Raw genomic sequence first — 26,532 nt, 5'->3', positions numbered from 1 at the left:
GGTAACTGTTACTCCCTTAGGAAACAAAGGAAAACCTGCGATGCACGTAAAGGGCAGCATATACTATTCAACATGACAGGCAAGGAAAGACACTTGCAAAGAATACAGAGCAGATTTGGGAGAGACATAACTAAAAAATGCTCAGGTTCACTGACTGGAGTAAGCTGGGAAGATCAGATCATATAAGAACTGAAAATAGGCAGAAATGTCCTGCATATGTGTTTCAAACAGGAAAGAAGTTAGTCAGAAAAGTTGCAGATATGGAAGGAAAGAAAACAATTTTTAAAAAACTATGATACCAGGGCATAGATTACTGCAAAAATTCACGGTGAAAGTGCACAAGACACTGCAAAGCAATTTCACAACTACTGCAAACATAAAACACAAAAACAAGAATACTGATAATGATGATGATCATGAGTGAAAGGTCAGCACACTGAGGCAAATGTTTGGGAATGTAGCTATGTCAAGTGCAGCAGAACAACTTACTAACTACCAATCACTTGAAATGTGATCATTATGAGAGGAAAGTAAATGATTATGTGGCTATCAAATCCCATGCAACTACTGACCCTATTAATGAGATGTTAATGGATCAAAAGGAACGTTTTTCGGTAAAATATGCCATAATATTCAGTGGCTTCTCTTAAACTAGGCCTAATGGCAGGAGCTACTTTGGTTTCAACACTTAACTTCTAACTCTACACAATATCCAGATAGGAAGGCTGATGTAAACTACATAAGGCTCAAAGTCTTGCCTTCAAGAAATACTACTTCCATTTCATCATTTCCAGCACCCACTTTCTACTTCCATCAACAATAAACCAAGAAGCGCAAATCAAAAACAAATTTCGACTTAGCTTGTAGTTAAAAGAGACTAATTAGTTTTGAACTTATTGTTTGTGAATAACTCATCCATACTAGTATTAAAATCCTTGGCTGGGCAGAGCCATCTAAAAACAGTTAGCTTTAAACAAAAACATTAATTTCAAAACCTTGGCTACTCATGAAATAATGCCTAAACATTTTTTTTAATGTTTAGTGCTGATGGCTACAATCACATACCCTTAAAATAAAGTCTCCTTTAAAAATCATATTTGTACAAATGGGGACTGTGCCAAGGTGTATTCATCTGATAATACCCATGAGTTAGACATCGGGCTAAATCAAATATTGGGCAAAATGACTCAAGGAAAAACGTTACATTATGATTAGCATAATTCAGTTATGCTTGAAACATTAACACCTACAGCTATATCGAGCCAGTCACGGTAGCCACACCTTTGCAAGCTTTGTCTGCACCCTCATTCAATGCCGGTGGTGTTGGTCCACACTTAAAATTTCCCACTTACAAAAGGGTGTACTTGAGAGCATTGATATTAAGTCGAGATATTCCATTCCTAAACAGACTGACCATCAATCAATTATCATTTCTATGCTCTAATGGAACTGGCCTGGAGGTTCTTTCTGTAAAAAAAAAATTGCACAACTGGAAAAGGAGAGGAAGGTGACATCATGTTGGAAGAAAGAAAAAGTTGACATCCCTTTTGGAAGAGAAAAATGACAACTGCTCTATTTACTATGAGATGGAGTAACAATTCTGTCTGACAATCTTTTCAATTGTCCAATTTGCATTCCTGCTCGTTGTAACCTATTGTACATTAACTCTTTGTCTGTTCCCGACTCAGAATATTTCTGTTGTACATTCGCAAGGCTCTTCTTTTTCTTGTTGTTTTGTGTACCCTGAGAAATTGGATAACTCTTTTTAACTTTTATTTGGTGTTCTGCTCTTTGCAGCCTTCGTCACAGTAATATGGATGGCTAATGCTGTAGCTTGAGTATAGTTTCTTGTGAGTAAGGCTAAGCATGTAATTCACTTTCATTGCTTTCTGTTATCTTGTGGACATTGAAGCCATTTTGTGTTCACAAGTATAGCTTCGTTTTTCTCAGAATAGCACTTTTTCGTGCATTGTTTGCTTGCAATTTTTTTTAGTAGTGGGTTGAAATTTGGCTACAACCACAGCCAAAGACCAGGGATTTCAAAAGTTGCCATTTTGCTGCTGTTCAGGAACGTGCTTAATTGAGTAGATACTGTCACTTATCCATTGGAGGTTTACTTATTTGGCAAGTTTATGTTGATGTCTTTGAATCCATTATGGTTGCAGATTAAATTTTCCATTTTTTGCATTCTCTTGATTGTGTACCCCTTAGAACATGGAAGGTGTCTTTGCCATTGAGGTCTGTGAACTTTAGGTAATTCTGCAGAAGCATTTCGTAGATGATAATTGTGAAATGAAGTACTCCCTTCCCACTACAGCGATTTTCAAAACTACAATATATATACACATACTACCATCGTACATGCAGTCTATAATATTCTTTTAATTCACTTCATTAGGTATCGTAGCAGTCAGAGAAGAGGATAGGAGTTACCAGCTAGTGGAATGGCAAAATTAAATAAAATATCAGTACTATTCCATTAAAATGGAGACAGTTTTGTTTTTGTAGCACAAAAAAAGTGGGACGAAACTCACAAAAAAAAAGGGACATTTTGCTAACTTTAAAAAAAGCGGGACTCTGGTCACATTAGGATATCAACATCAAAACATTTCAACCTATGATGCAAACCATTGACTGTTCGGACCATTTCTTGCCAACAGATTTAAAAGATGACATTAGGAGCAGGTTATTAGATATGGCTATGAAATTCATATAATATGTTTTGGGAACTTAATTTCCCTCTGAACAGTCAATCGCCATGTGCGTGGTGTGATGGGGGGAACGGCAGTTTTCTAAACGTGTGTGTGTGACCATGAACTGATGAGGGATCTCACTTAGTCCTTTTTAACTAGATTAATTTATGGGGTTTTAGAATTTAGGGCTGTATATGCCTAACTAGGCCTACTTCAGGCTACTTCTTTATTTACCATTTCAATCACATATTTTCAGCTGAGAAATACAAAACAAAAAGGATATTATCTGGAGATGCTGTGCCCTCGGAATAATTCCGCCTGTCTGAGCCGACCGTGAAATGACGTCACGCATATCAGATGAGCCACACATAAATGTTGGCGCCCATGGTGGAATAGAAAATTGGTAGTAAACAATAAGAAAACGTCCTTTTCCAAAAAAAGATTTTTCACCTGTGGTACTAAAATTGAATAATACTACATATGGAACAGCTATGTAGCATCTGAAATAATCCCCACTGATGAGGCTGCTTTATAAAAGCCAAAGTGATGTTGGTGCTCTCATAGAGCCCAGAAAACAGCTTGGCTGTTTTGAGGTTAGAATGTTTTGGATTCAATCCCTGGACTCTGTTTATAACAAAGAACAGAATCTTTCTTGGTTGATGTAAAGTGGCAACTCCAGTTGTGTCCACCATAACCTGGCAACTATGCAAAGTACAATCAAGATATAAATATAAATTATGATAAGAGTAATACTAATGACCAAGAATTAAATAATTAAATGTCAACATTTGCAATTTAGTTAGTAGAAGTTTATTATTATCTTTAAAGAAGAATGTAGTATTATGTGATGTCATTACCAATAATGCAACCATCACTGGTAGTATAAATGCCCATCTATTTGAATGTCTACAGCTTGAGTAGGTGTGACCAAGAGAGTTGCTTGTGAGAAATCCAAAAAGTGGCAACCAAAACTGGAGAATGATACCAGTTATGAAAACTGACTCCTTGAGATATGTGTAAGTGTTTACATAATAAAAATATGGAATGTTAGTCCATATATATATAAAAGATTGCTTGCAGGAATGTGATCAGACTAGAGACGCTAAAGATGACGTATACAAGTAGTAGGCTAAGTTGACATGCCGTCATCTGTGTCATTCATTTGTTTTTGAAAGCAGTCAAGCTCCCTGCTTGAGACAACTACCCCGACCTATATTTTTAAAACGGCCTACGTGATCTGTAGCGTGTCTCATTCGATTGTGTGTTCGTATGTAACTATGTCATTTGTAAGTATGTTCATATGTTCGAACTACTGTCTGTTCCCTCATAACTTGTAACAGAGATGGTAGACAAGCAGAAGAGAGTTAGCTATCGTCATTAGAAGACCTGTACCTCTTTACCTAAGCTTTATCATGTAGAGGAATAGGATTAGCCATCATCATTGGCAGAAGCGATCAAGCTATCGTCATAGAAGACTTGTACAGTCATATCTGATCTTCAGCATGTAAACTTCAAGAAAAATATATCTATTTTTATACTTAGTGTTTTCTACAAGAACCTCCTCACCATGAGTTTAACACATCGTCGTAATAAACAACAAGATAATACCGACTTCGTAAGTGATCTACAAACCCCCAGACACTCCATTGAAGATGGAAGTGCAATACCAACCGACTTAGCGTAAGATTATCGCTAGTCTAACATTACCTCATAGGGCGCCTTATCATACAAGGCACAAGCCCTAATATATGTAGTAGGTACTTTCTTCAGCAGTTTACTTGTAAGTCACAGGTTAGAGATGTTTCATTGCAATCTCAGTCATAAAGTTTCTGTAGAACTACAGACAAAAGGGTTGAATTCTGAGATGTGAATTTATTTTGGTGTTTTATTGATCAGAGATGGAATAATTGGTTGGGTTAATCTTAGCGACTGAATAATGTTGAAGTCATTCAGACTAGAACAATCTTTTAGGAGGATGTGGTCAGTGTGCATAAACAAGTTTCCTATGTGCTCGTAGGATGCTGATCCTGTGTCTTTATTCTTGGAGTTTTCTTTGGACTGAGAGTGCCAGGGTTGATGTTATGAGGTGAGGTAAGGTGAGGAGAGGTAGGGTGAGATAATGGGAGGCAATGTAAGGTGAGGAGAGGTAACGGGAGGCGAGGTGAGGTAAGGTGTGGAAAGGTAGGGTGAGATAATGGAAGGTAATGTAAGATGAGGAGAGGTAATGGGAGGTGAGGTGTGGAGAGATAGGGTAAGATAATGGGAGGCAATGTAAGGTGAGGAGAGGTAATGGGAGGTGAGGTAAGGTAAGGTGAGGTAAATTGAGGTGAGGTAAAGTGAGATAATGAGAGGCAATGTAAGGTGAGGAGAGGTAATGGGAGGTGAGGTTAGGTAAGGTGAGGTAAAGTGAGATAATGAGTGGCAATGTAAGGTGAGGAGAGGTAATGGGAGGTGAGGTAAGATTAGGTGAGGCAGGGTAAGGTCACTGGAGGTGAGGTAATGGGAGATGAGGTAAGGAGAGGTTAGGTGGTGAGAGGTAGGGAAAGGTCACAGGAGATTTTGCAATGAAAGCAGGAAATTTCAAGTGTTTTCCCTGAATCTGAAGTTTGGTTCAAACAAAGAGTCTTGGATACATGAGGGAAAGTTCAAAGAAAGAAAAACACTAAATCATATCGAAGAAGTCAATCAACATACGATCTACTACACCTTAATTAATTCATATATAATTCAGTATTTGTAAAAATTTAACATTAAAAATGTTAAAATATACTTGAAGATTTTGTTGAGCCTTCTTCCTCTACAATTGTTCCAAGACATCATTGAATGGGAAACTGGACTAAAATATTTAGCACTGAATTCGTCATATTGCAGATAAAGTGGTACTCAATATAAACGTATATGAACCCACATCTCTAAGCATATCAAAGTTTCCAGGCTATTACACCATTTATTCAAAAGACTGACCTCAAATAATGATGTTTAAACTAACTAGCAGCATCTTGTAACTGCAGAATATCATCTATGATTTAAAGTAGGTCTCATTCGTAAAATATTTCTCCGCTTGATATACAAGATAGATTATGGAAATCATGAAGACTCATTACCTATCAAGGGTGATTAGCGGAAACTCTTAATAAAAATATATATGAAAATCGTTAATGGCAGTTTTAACAAATCACATGACTCGAAACCTTTTGGTACTCAATAAGCTTTAATGTAATAGATATTAAATATAAAATAAACAATAGCATCTACATTTGTATGAAAATATTACATATTTTATGTACTATTTAAAAAATTCTTCTCATTGTCCTATTTATAATTTTAACTCGTTTACCTCATAAATATCTCTCTGTTATGTGTCGTCCGCTGGGAATTTTTTCAAATATATAAACACTAATTTCATATTGAATAGAAATGTATTTGCTGCAAAATAAATGGTTTTCTAGGCTTCCTGATCACACTGTTCAGTAACTGAGACAGCATACGAATTTCCGACGGGACGAGAACGACAGTAATTCTATCAAAACTTGTTTGATGGTGAAGTGGAAGTGGAGACCAATCAAGTGGGAGGAATGAAGGGGGAGGAGAGAGAGCAGTTGGAAGACTAGAACGAATCGGGAGGCATCAGATGAACTTGGAAAACCCACCTTCAAAGACGCCAATGGAAACAGAGGGAGATTGATGATGCTCATTTCGCTTCTTTATCTAACCTTTCTTCTGTCTGGCTTCTTTTCTTCAGCTTTTAATTCATATATTAATCTACGCTGATTATTGGAAGCCTCATTTCCTTCATTTAACTTATTTTCAGCTCGAAATAAGGAGAAGATCTGCCTTCAAATATGCCAATTGAAATTGTAGGTTTACGCTCATTTCGTTTATTTGGTAAACCTTAAAATGGGCCATTTTCAGCTCTTAATTACTGTAGAACTGTTCCTTAATAATTTATGTAGATTCTAGAGGCATAAGTTCCTTCATGTAGTGAGGGTTTTTAACTTTGAAATACGGAAACTATCGTCAACACGGGAGAGAGAGAGAGAGAGAGAGAGAGAGAGAGAGAGAGAGAGAGAGAGAGAGAGAGAGAGAGAGAGAGAAGGTATTCTTGACCCAGTACACAAACGAGTTTCAGGTGCTACAACAATTTTAGCTTTATACATACATTTATACACATTCAACTGTCCTGTCACAGGTCAAACGTCTTAATTCTAATGTTCCTCATAATATCAACAATGCTAGTTGAAGGTCAAGTATGCCAGAGCATGAGGAAAGACCACAGGAAGTTCAGGAACCAGCAGGCAACGGAAGAAACAGTACAATTTTGTCCATCATGCAAGTTTAATGACGGGTAGTAAGTAAAGATTTTGTTGCCGCAGAACCTCCATGCATACGTCAATTATTATGTAGTTATCTTAGAAGGACTATAGTCTTTAATTGTACAAAGTATGTTGAAACCCAATGGAAAAAACTTCTCTACAATAATTGCCTACTTTGGTTAGGCCCTCCATTCCATCCAACTTAACAAGAAGGCCGTAATATGGCTTTGTAATAGGTACCTTATTCAAATGCTTGACCTTCCAAACAGCTTTGTTCACGAAGACCAAGTAGACTTGTTACACTAGTGGTTAAATGAATGTTAGGACAGTGAAACTAAAGTCTCAACATTTAGTTATTCTGTAAATTAGCATATCAGTATCCACTAGCGATTATATTTACCGCCTACAACGTTCATTCAGTACTGAAGTTCTGAAACAAAGTGACAAGGGTTGCCTTTGTCACCCATATGGCAAGGGATAATAAGTAGCTTTAAATGTTATAAATTTAATAACTCCAAGAAATTAAAATCTCTAACAAGATACAACTTGGTTTCATTTAGACATTCGATCAGGTCTCCAGAGGTCTAAAATTTTGTGGCTTATTACTGCATACCGAGTCTGCTGTCAATATGCCTTCAGCCATTTGGGATAATATTAGGTATTCATAACTTCCCCCTCAACTCAAGTGTCAAGATAATAGTTTAGATATTTTTCCCCACACTTTGTTATGTAGAAGCCAAGCATCAAGATAAACTCAGTCTTCGAGAGATCTTCAGGTTAAAGAAGTCTGCCTCTCATGAACTGATCAGAGTAATACAGAGATTGTGTGATCAGTCGCCAGACTTCTCGGCTTTTTCGAATGAGGGAAGAGCCGTAACCCCACACAAAATTGTGCTAGGATGAATCTGAGAGTTAAAAGACAGTAAGGCAAATATAAGCAGTGGGTTTGTCTTCTTCTCAGGGACCTCCCTTGCTAGGGAAAGGGGCAGTAGCTTCTATACTCTATAAAGGTAAATAGAATGGTTGTTCCATTACAAAACTTAAATGAATCGGTCATGAGTTCCAGCATGTAATGGCTGGATCCACTCTCTGCCCAAAGGAGGAGAAGGATGAAGGGGCAGAGAAGAAGAAAACTCAGTCACTCACTCATTCATTCTCCTGTCTCCACAACTGCACATCTAAGAAGAGATGCAACCTTGTCCTGATAAAGGAGCTGGGTAAGCTATACAATTTGTTGAGCAGCTTCCACAGGTCCAAAGGAGTAGTGAGCACAGTCATTTCTTTTAGAGGTTAACTGCTAGCTACAGAAACAGTTAGGCTTGCAGTTTGAATTAAGAGGTAGCTACCTAGTAAGGTAGTCAAGTTTTAAACTTCTCCCTCATAGCAGGATGTGTTTGTTGGTTTTGTACTATTCTATTTTTATTCAGACTTTTTAAACTGATTCACTTTAAAAAAAAAAAATAATAATAATTCTGCAAAGTGAATAGTATAGTCCCCTATACAGTTCGCCAAAGGGCAGCTTTTATGTGAATGAAGTTGGTGCATTGGGACCACAAGGAAAGATGCACTTCAGTTGGGAAGAGGAGCACTGGGACCAGATACTCGGTGCATTCAGACCACATCATGGTGCATTCATTCACTTTTGGCAGTGTAGAATATTGTTCTGATATTATTTGAGTTTTAATGGGGTCAAATGAAAAATTTCATGTATAAACAAATTTTATTATTTATCAATATTTTCAAAAGTTTATACAATGAAATGAAATAAAAAAGAGGTTTAATCTAATCAGAATAACACATTACTTTAGTCATTTACATAACTAGTCTAGTCTCAACCCTTCAGACAGGTTAACCTAAAACAAAACACTGAACATTCCACTGTAGTATTTAGTGAGCTAATACAAGGCATTAGGATTTACTTACAAATGCTGTAACACATTCTTTGTAGAAGATTAAAACCAAGAACATATAATGAAAAATAAAAAAATAAAACTGCACCTAAATTTCATTGAAATTTAATGAAGATATCAATCCTTTCTATTTCCACTAAGAATAACATTTCAAGGAAATATTCAAGCTTACAACAACATATACAAGTGCATATATGCACAATAATGAATAACAAAAGGAAGAAAACCATGTCAGCCAAAGACAATACTAATTCTTTATTTGGAAATCGTACAAAAAATACACAGGAACAAGAAAAGTGGAGAAGACAAAGGAAAATTTCTTAACCTAGCACTGTACAGTGTTCAATGACAAAACTTGTAAGAAAAAACTAGCAGTCATTTATTCTACCTTTGCATAAAGGTTACACAACCATTTTGCATCAAATTCACTCTGGCCAAAATACTTTGGCTCTGCCTCGACTTCTAATAAAGACTATGCAAATGAAGAGCCTTCATCTGCATTTTCACTGAGACCCTCCTCCAGATGCTCCTTCTCTTCTTTAAGTAACAGCAATGATGATGGTCATGAATTGGATCATAAAAATATGAATATGGTTTTTCTTTTTATCGTCCCTTAGGTTGCTGTTGCCTTTTTTCTATAGATTTTGCAGACAAGTTCACAATAATTATCTCCACATCAAGTGCAACTTACTTGCTTTGGGGTGCAAAACATTAACAATTCTGTCAGTGCAACTGAACATCCTCTCTGATGAGTGACTTTACTTGTGCATTTTGACACCTGAAAAACAGTCTGGCATTCAGAACCAATGACTGTGATTTGCAGAATACCATTCAGAACCAATGACTGTGATTTGCAGAATACAAGACAAAAGTACAACATGCAGTGTAAAAGAACAATATCTATCCTCCATGAGTGCTCACATATATTATGAATCTACAAGAGAAAAACTGTTTCAACATCATTCTAAGATGAACCTAATGAAAAAACCTAATGAAAAAAAAAGACATCTTAGAAACCAAGTGCAGATACAGGATATAACCTCTTTCTAGCACGAGTTTTCACACACCTTTTGATACACTTTCATTCAAAACAGATGCAGGAGTCAAGTTAAATAAAATCATGTAATAAAAACTACTTGGACAGAGATCAAGTAAACAGTTTCTGTCTAGTGTGAATTCTCTTGTCTTTTGAGAGGACTTGGTTGAGAAAAACTTCTTTGACATATAGAGCAACTATATGGTTTCTCTCTGGCTTACTATGTAATTCGTAATTTTCAATTTATATCAGGTGCAATGGGCCCCAGCCTGGGGTCTATGGTTGCACCTCTATATTCCACTAGCCTTATATCCAAGGGCTCGTTTCAAGGTGTTTGCCATTACTTTGAGGGCAGCAATCTGCACCTCATTTATACTGGGCAACTTCGTATACCCTGGAGATATTTTCTCAGATTTTTCTTTATAAGTCCTGCTGCTCCTACCACCAAGGTATTTTTTCCTATTTCCTTCAGTTCCCATGTGCTTCTCAGATCATTTTTCGGGTCTTGGTATTTTATTATTTATGCCTTTCAGCTCTATTGAGGCCAAAGTCACTGGGTACTGTCACATCTATAATCTTTGCTGTTTATTCCTCCTTGTTCCAGATCACAATATCAGGTCTCATAGCACCTCCTTCTATATACCTTCCTGTTGGAATTTCCTTGACATAAAAGATGGTAACAGCCCTATCGGAGGTGATTGGATCTGGTTCATGTTCCCACACTTTTCCTTTCACTTCAATTCTGTATTCTTTACATATTTTCCAATATACATTTACAGATCTTGTTGTGGTGGGCTGTGTAGTGACCATCTGCAAGCAGGGTCTTGCAGGCTGATATCAGATGACTAACACTCTCAACCACTGCATGACAAAACATACACTGGTCAATTGCTGATATGCCTGGCATTTTCTTGAAGCCGTTTGTCAGGAGGCCTTGGTCTTGGGCTCCTATTATCAGTCTCTCCATCATAACCTAGATCTCCATTTCCTATCCATCTAAGAGACTCTTCTTTGTCAATGTAACTTTTCCAATTCTTCTTGAAATCTTCCTGTCCTTCCATGGTCTTTCCATTTTAAGTCTGTCCTCTCTGTCACTGTATTTCTGCTTAGTTTTCGTGGCTATTGTTGCTGTTGGTCTGGTTGGTATCCTCTGTGTCTTTTATCAGATCTGCAAAGTTCTTAGCCTGTTTAGTTATTGATGTTAGTTGGTTCAGGGCTTCATTATGGTGTTGGGCAACCTTTTTGATGTTTTCGTCCTTAGAGCTTTTCAAGTACTGTCCTATACTTACTATTGGTGCCCTGTAGGCCTGGTTGATCTCAGTCAGGCCTAATCCACCTTCTCCACGAGGGAGGTATATTATGTCCATACACTGGTGTCTGTATGTGACTTAATGTAGGGTGAGAATCTTTTAATATCCATCCTGTCTAACTCACCTTGTGGCCAGTCTACAATGCCAAAACCATATGTCACCAATGGTATCGCCAGCTGGTTTATGGTAGTGAGTGATCTTGTTCTTTGGTGTTAATTCTTTAAGTGGCTGATGTATTCTTTCTTTACCTTTTCTCTCACTTTCTTGTGTTCTATACCAGTGTTTTCTTCTATTCCCAAGTACTTATATGCAGACTCCTCCGCCAGGTCTTCAACAAATATGCCTTCCTCTACCTTTATACCTTCTGATGTTACTCTCTTCCCTCTCTTTATTATACTCTTGGCACACTTGTCCAACCCAAATTCCATGCAGGTGTCATTTGAGAATTGGTGGACTGTCCTAACTTGTTCTTCAAATTTTTCTTCTGAGTCTCCAAACAACTTCAGGTCATCCATGAAGAGCAGGTGGTTCACTCTTTTATTCTCTTTTCTGCTTCTGCTTTTGCTTAGGTCATAGCCAGTGTTAATGTTGTTCAAGATTTTACTAAGCAGATCTATGTTCAAGCAGAATAGAAGCCGTGAAAGGCTGTCACCCTGGAATATTCCTCTTTGGACCTTTATGTCTGGAATTATTATTTGGCCCTCCTTCCTGGTAAGCTTAAGTTTAACAATGAACAGGACAGCGAGAATACTGGAGATCATTTCTTCTTTGATTTACCCCACCAACGTTTTCGGGAATCCTTTCCCCTTAGACCAGAGAGTGGTCTTCCACTTACTCATCTGTGCTGCCAAGAAAGATGTTATTTCCTCATTGATGTTGTCTAATTCCATACATTTGAATGTCCAGGTGCACAGCACGGTATCAAATGCCTTTGTGTCTTTTTTCACAATCTTCTAATATTGTTGTGTTTATTAGCAGTTGATCTTTAGTGCCTAGTTTGTTTCATGTGCATCTCTTTCGTTCTTTTTCCATATATTTGCCTTGATCTAGGTGTTCACAGATCTCGTCTGCTATGACTCCTGTGAGCCATTTGTAGGTTGTTGGAAGGCAGCAGATGGGCCTATATTTGTTTGGGAGCTCAGCCTCAGAGCTCTTAAGGAGAGGGTTGATGCTTCCTGTTGTGAGCCACTCTGGTGATTCTTCTTCTCCTCTTACTATTCTTGAAAAGGCTTGTGCATAAATGTGGTGTAGTGCTGTGATCTTTTTTAGCCAGAAATTTGGGATCTTGTCTATTACTGTTATCTTGAAATTATTATATTCTTTTATTTTTTTTGTTGGTTTTTCGATGGCGAACATTATTGGTGGCATTTGCTGTTTCTACCTGTTCTTCTGCCTAATAGTCAATCCATGAATTCCCTTGGTGTTGTCCAGGGTCTTCAAACAGTGGCTTCCAAAATCTTTCATCTTCCTATACACAATCTTTGGATTTTCCCCAAGCTGTCTATTTATCTATTTTACTTTTATCTTCTGTTGTTTTTTTCCTACTTGTGAAATTAGGGCCTTTATATTGGCTTGGTGTTCTGCCAGTTTTCCACTCATTTGTTCATCCCCTATTCTGCATTTTTTCTTTATTTTCCTTATTTTCTTGAGCAGATTTTGTGAGTGATTTTGATTTGTCATATAGCTGGTCATTTGAGAGATCTCTGCCCTTAACTGGTTTATTTTATCATGTTGTTTCTTTTTCCTCTCCAGTATGCAATCTCATATGACGTGTAAGACTTGATTTCTGGGAAAATGCTTTCCTGCATTCATTGCATATGCATGGCTTCTCTCCTGTATGGATTCTCATATGACTTGTAAGATTTGATTTCTGGGGAAATGCTTTCCCACATTCTTTGCACATGAACGGCTTCGCTCCAGTATGATATCTCATATGACATGTAAGATGTGGTTTGCAGGAAAATGTTTTCCCACATTGTTTGCACATGAATGGCTTCTCTCCAGTATGCCATCTCATATGACTTGTAAGATTTGATTTTTGGGAAAATGCTTTATCACATTCCTTGCATCTGAATGGTTTCTCTCCAGTGTGGATTTTCATATGACGTGTAAGATCTGGTTTCTGGGAAAATACTTTCCCACATTCATTACACATATATGGCTTCTCTCCAGTATGCAATCTCATATGACGTGTAAGATGTGGTTTGTAGGAAAATGCTTTCCCACATTCATTACACATATACGGCTTCTCTCCAGTATGCAATCTCATATGACTTGTAAGATTTGATTTCTGGGAAAATGCTTTATCACATTCCTTGCATATGAATGGCTTTTCTCCATTATGGATTCTTGTATGATCTGTAAGATGTGATTTCTGGGAAAATGCTTTCCCACATTCATTGCATATGAATAGATTCTCTCCAGTGTGGATTCTCATATGAATCGTAAGACAATCTTTCTTGGAAAATGCTTTCCCACAGTCATTGCATATGAATTTCTCTCTGGTAGGATTTGTAAGATTAATTTTCTTATAAAATGCTTTTTCACAGTCAGTGGATCTGAAAAGCTTCTCTCTATTATGACTATTCCTTCTTTCTTGTTTTACTTCCTTTTTGCAAGTTTGTGGATGTTTTTCATTCACTGTTGAATTCATTTTGTATGAATATTCATCATCTTCATTAGACTCACAGAATTCCTCTGGTTCTATTTTGATGTCCATCAATGAATCCAGAGACAAAAAGTCTTCATCACTGGTTCCACTAAAGGCAGCCATGTTGACGTTTTCTTGATTTATGGAAGCTAGCGATAATGCACCTTCAGTTTCACTTTTCAAAGGAAATTCTAAAGAATGTCCTGGATTCATTTTAGCCTTAAGTCTTGCCCTCTTCTGTAATGACAATGTGTTCAATTCACAACTCTTAATACAGAATTGTTTACAAATAATTACTGAGTAAATCTGTTAAAAATTAAGTACATTATCTTGAAGGACTACAACCAGATGTCACTGCTGATGTATGAATCTAATATTCAAAACATCTTTTACTTGTTGTTTAAATTTGTTAAATACACGTACAATAATTCACTGTTGTCTCAAACACTTAAGAGTTGCTATTGGTAAAGTTCATTTAGTACCATTAAACAACATGCATTCCCAAAATCTTGATGCTAATCAAAACTGACGAAGGAAGGAAGGTTCTTCTGAGGGAGAATCTGAAATCAAACAATGCAACACGGAGTTAGGAAACATAATGCCAGAACTGAGAAAGCAAAATAATAAATCAAATTCAGTTCAGGTTCCCATAAAGGTCTCAGGCCGATTAACAAAGCATGCATTTGATAGTTCTATCCAAACATGAATACAATCCTACCAAATGTTGTCCAGACACAGCATCAAAACATTCCTGAGGCAGCAATGCAACAATAGATTAACAGTTAATATTGACGCCCACCACATCACATCTGTAAACCTTCGTAGCTTGACATTACAATACAAATTACTTATGAACATATCTTATTAACAAATCAAAGGCCAAGAATAGAAAATGCAAGAGACCAGCACAAGAGTTTTGTGGGCTAACAGACTTCTAGATTATAGACAGGGTACAGTACTTAGTTATGTAGCTCACCTGCATCGCACACCCATTCAGCATGTGACGATTCGCCAACCTTCCCTCTGCCCTGCAGGCAAGGAGGGGTATAAAAAGAGAAAGGGAGGAGGCCGGTCACTCACACTCTCTTTGTAACTAAGAACACCTTAGGTGAGATGCTACCTGTCCCTCTAGGGGAGCTGGGTGAGCTACGCAATTTGTTAAGTAGCCACCACAGGAAGGAAAAGGTGTCCATGGACCCATGGGCAACATCCCAAAGGTAGAAGGACGTGAATGTGGTATTTCATGAACACACTCCCACCCTTAGATGGTGGATAGTTTCCAGGCATGAAGTGACAGTTCTCTCACAGCCTGGCGATACCTCTCTATGAGCGGCTAGTACAGCAGGCTGTGCCAAGGGGGAATCTCTCTTGGTACCCAGGAAAGTAGAGCTAGCAGGTCCAGATACCACTCGGCATGTGGCCACTTGGGAGCTAGCAGGGTCATCCGAGATTTGGGGTGATCATCACCCTGTTGATCACCCACTGAATCAGACAAAATGGAGGAAAAGCATAGGCCTTGGAGATTGTCCCATGGGCGTTGGAAATCCTCTCCTATTGCTGGGTCCAGCACAAAATAACAAAACACCAGGAGCTTTCCATTGTGCCAGGTTGCAAAGAGGTCTAAAGCTGATAAGCCCCCAAAATCGAACAATCTTTCTACAATGTCTTGTGGGCAGGGACCATTCTGTCCCTATCTCTGAACCCTGGCAACTAAGCTCATCTGCCGCTCTGTTCTGGTTCCCCAGGATTTACCTGGCTGACAGATCTACTGAGTGTGCTACCGCCCACTTGTGAACCTGCACCACCAACATGTGAAGCTGAAGGGAAAGCAATTCACCTGCTTGTTAACCTATGCCAACACTGTGAAGTTGTATTTTTTATATAAACACCATGGAGTTCCCCATCACTGGATCCTGAACTTCTTGTACAGCCAAAAATACCACCTTGAGATCCAGAATATTGATGTGAAGGTGTACGAAGGTCCGGTTCCACACACCTGAAATCAGCAACTCTTCCAGGTGTGCATTCTCTCTCTCGGTTGATGTATCCAAAAACAGAAGCATCACAGGATTTCGAGTGCCCAATGGCAATACTATTATAACATTCCTGTCGTCTAACCACCAGAATAAGTCCTTCCTTACTTGAGAAAGGAATCAGGAAGAATGGGGAGTCCCTAATGGGAGACCAAAACTCCTTCATTCTCCACTGAACAGAACAAAGGTGAAGCTGTTCACGAGGGACTAGCTTCTGCAAGGATGACAGGTGACCGAGAATGACTTGCCACTGCGTAGCTGGTTCTTCCTATTGAGACAGGAATAACTGCATTGCCTCTCTGAACTTGCTAATATGAGAGTCTGAGGGGTAGTCTCTTGCTGCTATCGCATCTGTCAGCATGGCCGAATATGAGATACTTTACCCTCTACTTGGGTGTAAGATCAGACTTCTCAAATTGATTGCTACAAAAAGGTCCTGACAAAACACAAGAAGTCATTCTATCTCCAGGAGCAACTACGACCAAGATTTTGCCAGGACCAGCTAATCATTGAGATACCTCAGAAGGTGTACCCCAGGTGAAATGGCCATGGCCCATGGCCCAAACTGAACAAGGACACACAAGCGGCAAGCGGTTTGGAGCCCAAAACAAAGTGCTCTGAACCAAAGATTAAGTGGAGGTACTTGCAAGAGGACTGGTGGATGGGTATTTGAATATATGCATCCTTGAGGTATAGACCTACAGAAAGCATATGCTAAAATCTCAAGAGAAGTGCTGTTTTGGTGTCTGAGGAAGAGGAAATTCCCATAAAAGTTTGTTAGCCTGGTCAAGATGATATATCGAAGAACAAGCACAAAAATAATAACAGCAGTTGGGTAAACAGAAAACTTTGGAGTTAGTGTTGGATTACACAAGGGTCAGCATTAAGCCCATTTTTGTTTGTGCTGGTAATGGGTGTGTTAAGTGAAAAGATCAGGAATGAAGCGCTGTGGGAGTTGTTGTATGCTGATGATCTGGTGATTACTGCCAAAACTATGGAAGACCTACAGAGAAGGGTTGGAGAGTGGCAGGAGTCTTAAGAGATGGGTACTTTAAAGGTGAATGTGAATGAAACAGAGGTTTTGGTGAGCAGTAGGGAAGACAGAGGCAGTACAGTAATACAAGGAAGAAGAGGTTTGATTATAAAACAGGTGGAAAAGTTTAAATACTTAGGATCTACATTAAGCCGAGAGGGAGGATGTGAGGCTGAAGGTGGAGAGTCTTTTAGTAATGAAAACACAGGGGTTGTACTGCCTGAAGAACTGCTTTTTATGTGTTGGATCAGGGAGGAACTTTTCTATCTACTCTGGAAGCAGAGCTAGTCGGGCGGTAAACAGGCTAAGTCTTCCGTTATTAATTTTCAATTCAGGGTGAACAAAGAATAATTGAACACCTTACAAATTAGAGAATACATAGAAGAAAAAACTCAAATTGTCTGAAGAAAATCATTCTGTGTCATTGCAGAAGCCAGGGGGCAATGAGTGATGGAACAGAGGACTACAGACTTCTGTTATACATATGGTAACAGTAAGATGATAATGAGTCTAATGAGATATATTCTCTGTCTGAAAATTCTCACAACGTCAAAAGTAGAGGGACAAGACGATGGCCTTATGTGAGATTTCGAGCCAACCACAGACCTAGGTCTGTGATGGCTGGTCAGAGAGATTTGGATCAGTAGTTAATCCTCGATAGAGGAGAATAAATACTAATATGAACAGAATCTCAGAGAGAGGGCAGTACTCTGCCCTTCGATCGACTCATTATACTGAGCTGCCTGGTAGTACATTCCATATTGGAATGCGTTCGGCTTAGAGGCATCAAACACAAAAAGATACATTAAAAAATCTGCATTTTAACTGAAATGGGAGGGAAAGAAATCCTCTTGTTTGGTGATAATGCAAATGTTGTGGTGTTGTTGGCAAACAATATAAGTAGGCGTCTCAAAATTAAAATTGGAAACTCTTGGGAGACCTGAAAGGCTGTCCTGAGTTTCAGGTTAATTAAGAGAAGGTACTATTTCTCTCGGTCACATACCAAAAGAATTAACTTACATACGCATGTCATGAGGAGAACATACTAGTATATTTTTAGGTTCCTGTAAATCAAGCTCCGGCCTAATTCTTCTTCATTCGAATGACAAGAATGAGGACTGGAAGCAGACCTCTTTCATACTCTAATGAAGAGAGTGAAGGTGAAGCTGTATTACAGGACACCAAACATGACTAGTTCTAGCCGAACCGGTTTTTCCCAAAACAGTAGCACTGGAGAGGCTTTCAAACTTCTTAGCGCTATTTTTCCTAACAGATTGACATATGTTCGGTAAGATCCTAAGATTGAACCAAAAGCATAGGCTCTTGGATTCGAACTCTGGGGAGTAGACTTTGTAGAGTTCCTCTTATTCCCTCATCATCCCAGTGTGGCCCAGAAAGTAGAGGGGAAAAAAGAGAGGAGGATTGACTGTTCTTGCTTGCTCTTCTCTGAATTCTGTCAAATGAAGCATTCACTCCTTACAACCATTTCATTCGCCCAATCATGAGCAAAAGTTGAGTGGAGTTGAATGCAATAAAAGCTGGCAAGAACTTGCCACGTCTTGCTATGCATCTATCTTCTCTGTGATCGAACCTCAAGAAAAGGACTAAACAGAGAACCTCCCCCAATCTCCTTCAGATACCTTGTCCCAAGAGACAGTGACATCGATCTTGGCACTTGAAGAATAACCATTCCTGGCTTTCACAGGTGGGTCCGAGCCACCAACGCGACTCAGTCCCTTCTCTCGCCCTGCACCACTGTCATGATGGAGAGAAGACTACCCATCACTGACTGTGGGTGTAAGACCCCCTGCTGGAGGCTGTACACTTGGAGAGACTCGTACACGAGTACGAGACACAGCCCCATTTCCATGAGCCACGCCCTTGGAACCAGAGACAAGATAACGAACTTGGGTTTGAACTCCAGGGGCTCAGAGACACAATATTTTAGGGATAGTGTCTTGGTTCCCACTCCAGAAAGAACAAGTGAGCTGAAGAGACCACATACTGCTTCCTCCCTAAGGAGAGGATGCAAACTCTCTGAAGTCTCGAGGCGAGATTTCTTGGGGGTAGAGAAACTACCTTCCTCTTCTTAGGCTGTGGAAACCTTCGAAGCGGGAGGTGAGGAGTGAGATGACAAAGACGATAACCCCCGTGTGAAAACTCGCACTGATCAAGAGCAGAGTTTGTGGTAGAGCTGAGCACTCATCTCGGCAGGCTAGCTGGCCGAGCTGAGTCAAGTGAGCTGAGCAGATCACCACTACATAATTATGAGTGGTAATCATCAACATAGATCTACTTCTTCTTACTAATTAAGAGTTCTCCTTTGCGGCTGAAGCTTCAAGAAGAAGAATAAAAAGGGATTCTGTGTGTGCTGTCCTATGTGGACCCTAAGGTCCCAGACAATACCAAGCTTTGCATAACTCCAAACCAGACTGAAGAGCGAACTCATCTGTAATGGTAAAAGCTCATATCACTATCCAAGCACTCGTGATAGTGAGTGTTCAGCGAGTGCTAGAATTAAAAAGCTTTCCATGCTCGGCGAGAAAACTCGACTTTTGCAAGTCAATTTGCGGGCCTTGTTTCACCTTAATGCCAGTGAAACAAAGCGATCCAGGTGCTCAGCAAGACTCCCGTTTATTGTTATAAGTATTGGGAATACCCATTGCCCGAGTATTTGGAAATTACAGAAAACCAAATTACTCTGAGAATGATTATACACCTATCCATGAAATTTTCGCAGCGCACTTGGGGATAGTCGTGGTGCAGAAGGGTGGCACGGCTCACGGGTTGAGAATCACTGATCTAGAGTGAGAATCATAAATCTCCTTAACTAGTCTAGTTTTACATACACCCATCAGTGCAAAACTAACCACAGATGAACTAGAATCTGATATTTTGAGAATAAATGGCAGCAAAAATAGTCAAAATAGCTAAGCTAATTGAAATAAACAAAGCCACAACGAAATAGTATGTCACAGAATAGCAGGAAAGTGAAAAAACCACCCAAAAGATGACAAAGAAGGTTTGCAAAATCACCGATGTTACACAGAAGCCAGCAGAAATCAAATTGAGGGGTGCAGTGTCATCATACCTGTGTAACGGAAGTGGGCAGTTACCTGCCACCTACACTAGCGATGGTGGCACCACCACGAAAGTTTGAACTTTGGTCTGCCATAGTCGGGATCCTACAGCTCAATAAGCTGCTTGGTATAAGACCCTTGAATAAAAAAGAATACTAACCCACCAGGAAAGAGTGATGTTTAGCAAAGCAAACAAAGTGAAGCAAACGGCAAGCAGGGCAGAGGGCAGCACGCAGCACATCGTCGGCTGAAGGTAAAGTGACACTCTACTGACAAGGAAGGAGGGCCTCCCACACGGCCGTTCAGTAGTTAACTGCCAAACAACCTTGTTAAAAGTTTAATGGCAGTGTCCAGCTTTGCTGAAGACAATTCCTATGATAAAGGCCGAGGGTTTGTGTATTGTGTAGGAACAACAGATTATTTGTACTTTGTGGTAAGTTAACATTCAAAACAAAAGCTCAAAGTAACAAGATGAAAGCTGCCAAAAATGTCAATCAGTGCATCATGAATAACTCACAGCCTATAGTACTTTATAGTAATTTATATAAGCCTAGAGGAAATTTTGGCATCTAGGTCTGAAAACATCATAAAGTGTATCAATAACATTAGCATTTCATATACTCAGACATGTATTTACATATATTTTAAATGTATGTATAACCTTTTAAAAATGATAATATAATAATGGTAATTTTATATCACCAAGTCCTTTTCGTATTAAAACATCAAAGTCAATACGTATATTTATAATAGCAAGCAGTTTTCACATTAAAGTCTCAGAGCAAAGTCCACTCTAATATAAGAGAATAATTTTACAAATAACCAATTACTCAAAAAGCAATTATTAGAAAAATTATCAGGAATTCAAAGTAATCGAATTCAAAGAAATCGAAATCAGTAACCAATTACATGACTCGCTAATTGACTATAGTGGCCTGTGCTCCAGTCCGCCAAGCTTCTGGAGGCTAGTAGCGAAGATGTGAAATATTCAACAGTTGCGTGACACCATGGAAGAGCCTCCGTATGCCAAGGCCTCTGTAGCCAAACATTAACAACATTCTCTCCTTACTACTTTTCAACCTCCACACTATCAGTCTTTGTAAAGGAAAGGGATGAGTATCGCAGGCATGGTAAACAAAACAAAATGTGTTCCTACATTTGGCCTAAAAGAATGTCTTAACATTCACAAATTACTTCAAGGTAACTATATTTACCGATAAGTTGCGACTACAATAGCTTTATAGCTTATGGCTGGTAAACAAAATCTAAAAACAAAAGTTTGGCCTAAAGGAATAATGTAAAATCCAGATTACTTAAGGCAATTACTAGCCGACATCTTGCACATAGCATAAGCTCGATGAGTGAAACTTATATGCAAAAGTATTTAGCCTAATTGAAAATATCTGGCTTGATGATAATCTGAATCAAAGAAACAAAAGATAGTACACATCTCCCGAGCGTCTCCCGTGTTGTGTTTGCACTATTTACATGATTTTCACTGTATTTGTGAACATTTTTTGTAATAAGTGATGGGTCCTAAGAAAGCAAGTGCTAAGATTAGCAGTGAGAAGAAAAACGCATGATGACGATGGAGATGAAGCATGAAATTATCAAGAAACATGAGCGTGGTGTCTGCATGAGTGAGTTGGCACGTGTTTACGAGCAGAGTACATCGACGATATGTACAATCCTCAAATACAAGGATGCTACCATGAGCACAAAGGGTTACAAAGCCATAACCATCATGTCTAAGTTATGGACAAATATAAATGACGAGATGGAGAGGCTTCTGTTGCTGTGGATTAAGGAGAAGCAGCCGGCGGGAGATAGCATTACTGAGACAATCATCTGTGAGAAGGTCAGCACAATCTATGAAGATTTGGAACAAAAGGAAGCAGCTGAGGGTGGGGAGACATAAATGCCAACTAGGGAGACGTTTAAAGCTAGTTGTGGATGATTCGATAATTTTAAAAAGCGAACCGGGATCCACTTGGTTGTGAGGCATGGGGAAGCTGCGAACTCAGATGTGAAAGCCGCGGAGGAGTACATTGAACGATTGGCTGCACTTATTGCTGCGAGAGGTTACATCCCCAACAAGTCTTCAACTGTGATGAAACAGGTCTTTTTTTGGAAAAAGATGTTATGGACGACATTCATCATGGCTGAAGAGAAGAAACTGCCGGGCCATAAATCCATGAAGGATAGATTCACTCTAGCCTTATGTGCTAATGCTAGCTGTGACTGCAACATCACGCCACTGTTGGTGAATCATCCGAGAACCCACAAGCTTTCATGAGTCACAAGATCTTGAGAGAAAAACTACAAGTGATGTGGTGAGCTAGTGCAAAGGCATGGGTTACCAGGCATTTTTTTCACAGAATGGGTAAATCTGGCCTTTGGTCCAGCAGTCAAGAAATATTTGCTGGAAAAAACCTGCCATTGAAATGTCTTCTCATCCTAGATGCCCATGGCCACCAACCAAGTCTTGAAGATGACATTCTTGATGAATTTGATTTTATTAGGGTCCTCTATCTCCCCCCAAACACCAGTCCACTGCTCCAGCCCATGGACCAACAGGTCATTTCTAATTTCAAGAAGTTGTACACAAGGCATTTGTTCAAGAAATGCTTTGATGTCACAGATAATACCAACCTCACCCTTCGTGAATTTTGGAAGGACCATTTCAACATTGTAAATCGTTTGAAAATTATTGATAAAGCATGGCAGGGTGTCACTCGCTGAACCTTAAATTCTGCATGGACGAAATTGTAGCCTGAGCCTGAGACCGCTCTGTTGGAAGAGATTGTCTCTAGGAAAGTCCATGGAGCTGGAGCTAGATGAGGCAGATGTCAACGACCTTGTCGAGGAGCATCAAGAAGAACTCACGACTGAGGAGTTGATCGAGCTACAGACGACGCAACATTCGGGAGTGTTCGCAAGAGATCAGGTCAAACTGGAGGAAGTTATTTCTTCAAGGGAGATTAAGGAAGTGTTAGCTAAGAAACACCCTGATAAATTGTCTACTGTTTGTGCTTCAGCTCTTTTTAATGACACTTGCCTTACTAATTTCCACAACATTTTGAAAGGGAGGCAGAAACAAAGCTCCTTAGATAGGCTTTTGCTTAAAAGGCCTGCAGCAATTGAAAGTGAAAGTGGAGTTCACATCTGGCGAAAATTGAAGTTTCACTTCACATTCATACAAAAGTTTATTTTATAGCATCAAATTAAAGCTTGGGATCTGAGCAACATTTTTTATCTGAGTGGACAACACACAAACCTCTCAGGGGTATGTTTAAGCACATGGATCCATGGATTGATGTGAACATTGTAAAAGTTCATGGCCTTTGCACCTGTAGTGCAAAATAAACATTTTAGAAGCCAAAAGTAAACAATTTTTTTTTTTATTAACAATAAATACAATAATTACTTTCTAGCAGATAAACATTTGATTTCCTTGACAAATTTTATCTATTTCATTATCAAATATATTGATTTCACACATTTTTTCGGATAAAATAATTATCCCAAAATATCACTATCCTGAAATATCTGTATAAGCTACATACAGTAGTGCGTCAGGTTACAAAATTAATCCGTTCCGAAGAGACCTTCGTAACCTGATTTTTTTTGTATCTAGAACTACGTTCGAAGCCCTACAAAAACACCACAGTAAATTTTATAATGCTAAATTGACCAATAAACAATGAAACACAACAATTTGGACCATTCAAAACCTAACATAACCATGACTGTACCTGTAAATAAAGTGTATTAGTGTACAGGGTACAAGAAATACTGTACGTACATGTACGTACGTATGTAGTAAAATGTGGAACCTCACCTTTTGAGTGAGGCGATGTCCGAAAGTGACGACAGAGAAGGAGGACAAATGGCAAAAAACATGAACACTTAACTTTACGAAACACATTAAAAAATGGCAGAAAACATTAACACTAAACTTTACAAAACACATTAACAAATAGCAGAAAACATTAACACTTCTTGATTATCTCCATCTTCGATCTCCATAGGAAGCATCCTCTTCTTTCAGTGAACTTCAGCATCATTCTTGGGACCCATGGCTAATAAAGTAAGTTCACACACAACACGATAAAGTAACTTACAGTACAACGAAAGTGAAATCACTAACACAAATGTATGTTAACAAACAAAATATATGTGAATGAACAAATTCCAGTGTTTACAATAACGCTTCCGCAAAATATGGTCAAGGAACGTCTTTACATAGAGGCATGATGGGACAGATGCTGACCAATAGGAAAGCAGGATCTTATGGCGGTGACTAGCATCAGGAACCAGTGGGAGAGTGGGAGGATGGTGGTGAGTCTACTGAGTTGGCGGCGTGCTAGTTTTAAAATTGTTCTCGGCAACCCGGGCGAATCTTGGACTTTACCCTTTCACAACCTGAATTATTTTCGTACACAGAAGCAAAAAAAATCTTTGTCTTTACTTTCGTAACCTGAATTTTTTTGTACGTAGGGACTTTCATATATAGAGGTTCTACTATACTTATGTATATACATTTATGTCAACAGAAGATAAATGGATCACTTATAACAGATCTACCTTAAGAAAGTGATATTTAAGTAAATGGCACATGTGGGTTTTATGTCATTTCTTCTCATATGTTTATGCCTAAGTCTGAAAACCGCAACCATTCTTTAATATCGTGGCTATGTATTTTGCATAAATTGTTAATTCATAAATGTGAAGGTTTGTGAAATGTTCTAGACTCTAATAACACAACACTCACAGCACCAATGAAGAGAAACAAGTTGCTGCTTTTCTATGAGGTTTTCTGAAAACTCAAAAGAAAACTACACTGAAGAGCAAAGTACATATTAAGTCTAGGAGGAAAAAGGGAGGAGGCGGTAGAAGATGAGACCGACGAGGATGAAGACGATGACCCCTTCCTGTGGAAATTGATTCTCTAGGAGATGACACCAGGACTGCATGAAGACCGTAACATGGGAAAGGAGGGCGTTATGCTATGGTAAAGAATCGACCTGATCAAGGGCAGAGTTCATTTGGCTGACCCGGACAAGCCAAGCCGAGTTGAGTGAGCTGAGCAGATCACAACCACATAATTATGAGTGGCAATTGTCAGCAGAGAACTATCACCTCCCCCCAATAGACTATTCTCCTTTGAGGCCGAATCCCCAAGAAGAAGAATAGAGGGATTCTTAGCCTGCTGTCCTACGTATTCAGACACTAAGGTCCTGGCACAAGAATGGGACTTGATCATGCACCAAGAAGGTGTTGGCATGCAGTTTCATGCTCTGCATAAGCCCAATCCAGACTGAAGAGCAAACTCCTGTACTGGTAGAGGGATGTAATAGCAAGCACTCGGCGAGGGCCAGAATTCATATGAATTAACATGCTTGGCAAAATTCCCGACTCTCCCAAGGACAATCATCATGAAAACTTTTCTCACTTGAGAGCTCGGATATCGCAAGAAACCCAGCAATCAGCAAGTGCTAGCATTTCCAAGGGAACTAGGCATTTGGAGAGGCTCCCAAGTCTTGTAAAACAATAATCGGGTGAGTTTTGTCTCACCCGATTGCTCGGAAACAGATGAAACCAAGCACTCAATGAGCACATGAAAATTCCCAAGAAATCAAGCGCTCGCCAAGATTCCTGACTCTTGTGATAACAATCATCGATAATGCCTGACTCACCTGCGTGTTTGGAAATCACCGAAAACAAAACACCTAGAGAGCACCAAAAATTCTAAGGAATTCAAGCAATTAGCGAGACTCTCGAATCTCATCAGACAATCATCAGGAGAGGTCCTTCTTTGACTTCCATAGAAGTCAAGGAGGAACAGGCATAGAACCAGTCTTATATGCGAGAATTTAAGACTGGATCAGGAGTGTGATTTAACAGAATATGGACTTGAGGCTCCCAAAATACGAGACCCATGGGAGACTGCAAATTGGAATCCTCCCAAAGGACAGAAAGAGCCAGGGAATGCATTGAATCCAGGTGTTTGAATCCTCAGAATCAGAACACCAGATGAGTGTACCAAGAACTGATGAGCACTCCTTTGTGTTGGCAGAAAGGGATGAGACACACGAATGTTTTGTTCCTTCTCTCATCCTGTGCCTGAACCGGGAAGGTCCATCAACAGCTCTGAATGCCCGCGTGTTAATAGAAGCCCCCGCACTTTGAATGACTTGCGAACGAGCGTAACGAGCGTCCAACACAACATAATAAGAAGAAAGGGACGAGACACATGAATGTCTCGTCCCTTCTCTTGCCCTGTGTCTGAACTGAAGGTTGGGAAGAGCCAATGAAAGATCCCATTACGCTTCCTCGGGAGGAGGCAGCCCCTTAGAAATCCTGCAGGAGGACTCCTTAGGGGAGGAGAAGCATCATTCCTCTTCTTGGCCAGAGGAGGCCTCCTTGAGCTTCAGAAAAGGAAGGGAAAGGCAATGGAGATGTTCTTCAGCG

At 39.3% G+C, this 26,532-nt stretch overlaps 2 protein-coding genes across 2 annotated transcripts in view; one reads left to right on the top strand and one right to left on the bottom strand.

Moving 5' to 3' along the window:
• The window catches only part of LOC135204721 (zinc finger protein OZF-like), a 459,750-nt gene that overhangs the window by 31,792 nt on the left and 401,426 nt on the right, over window positions 1-26,532 (top strand). The gene's annotated exons all lie outside the window — the stretch shown is intronic.
• Window positions 12,082-26,532, bottom strand: part of LOC135204720 (gastrula zinc finger protein XlCGF8.2DB-like) — a 51,366-nt gene continuing 36,915 nt past the window's right edge. The window contains exon 3 of the mRNA XM_064234874.1: window positions 12,082-14,472. Coding sequence (XP_064090944.1) covers window positions 12,989-14,125 — 1,137 coding nt within the window. The 5' untranslated portion in view covers window positions 14,126-14,472 and the 3' untranslated portion in view covers window positions 12,082-12,988. The remainder of the gene's footprint in view (window positions 14,473-26,532) is intronic.

The sequence above is a fragment of the Macrobrachium nipponense genome, chromosome 47 (assembly GCF_015104395.2).
Source record: "Macrobrachium nipponense isolate FS-2020 chromosome 47, ASM1510439v2, whole genome shotgun sequence".
NCBI lineage: Eukaryota > Metazoa > Arthropoda > Malacostraca > Decapoda > Palaemonidae > Macrobrachium > Macrobrachium nipponense.
This window is presented reverse-complemented; position numbering and strand designations above follow the sequence as displayed.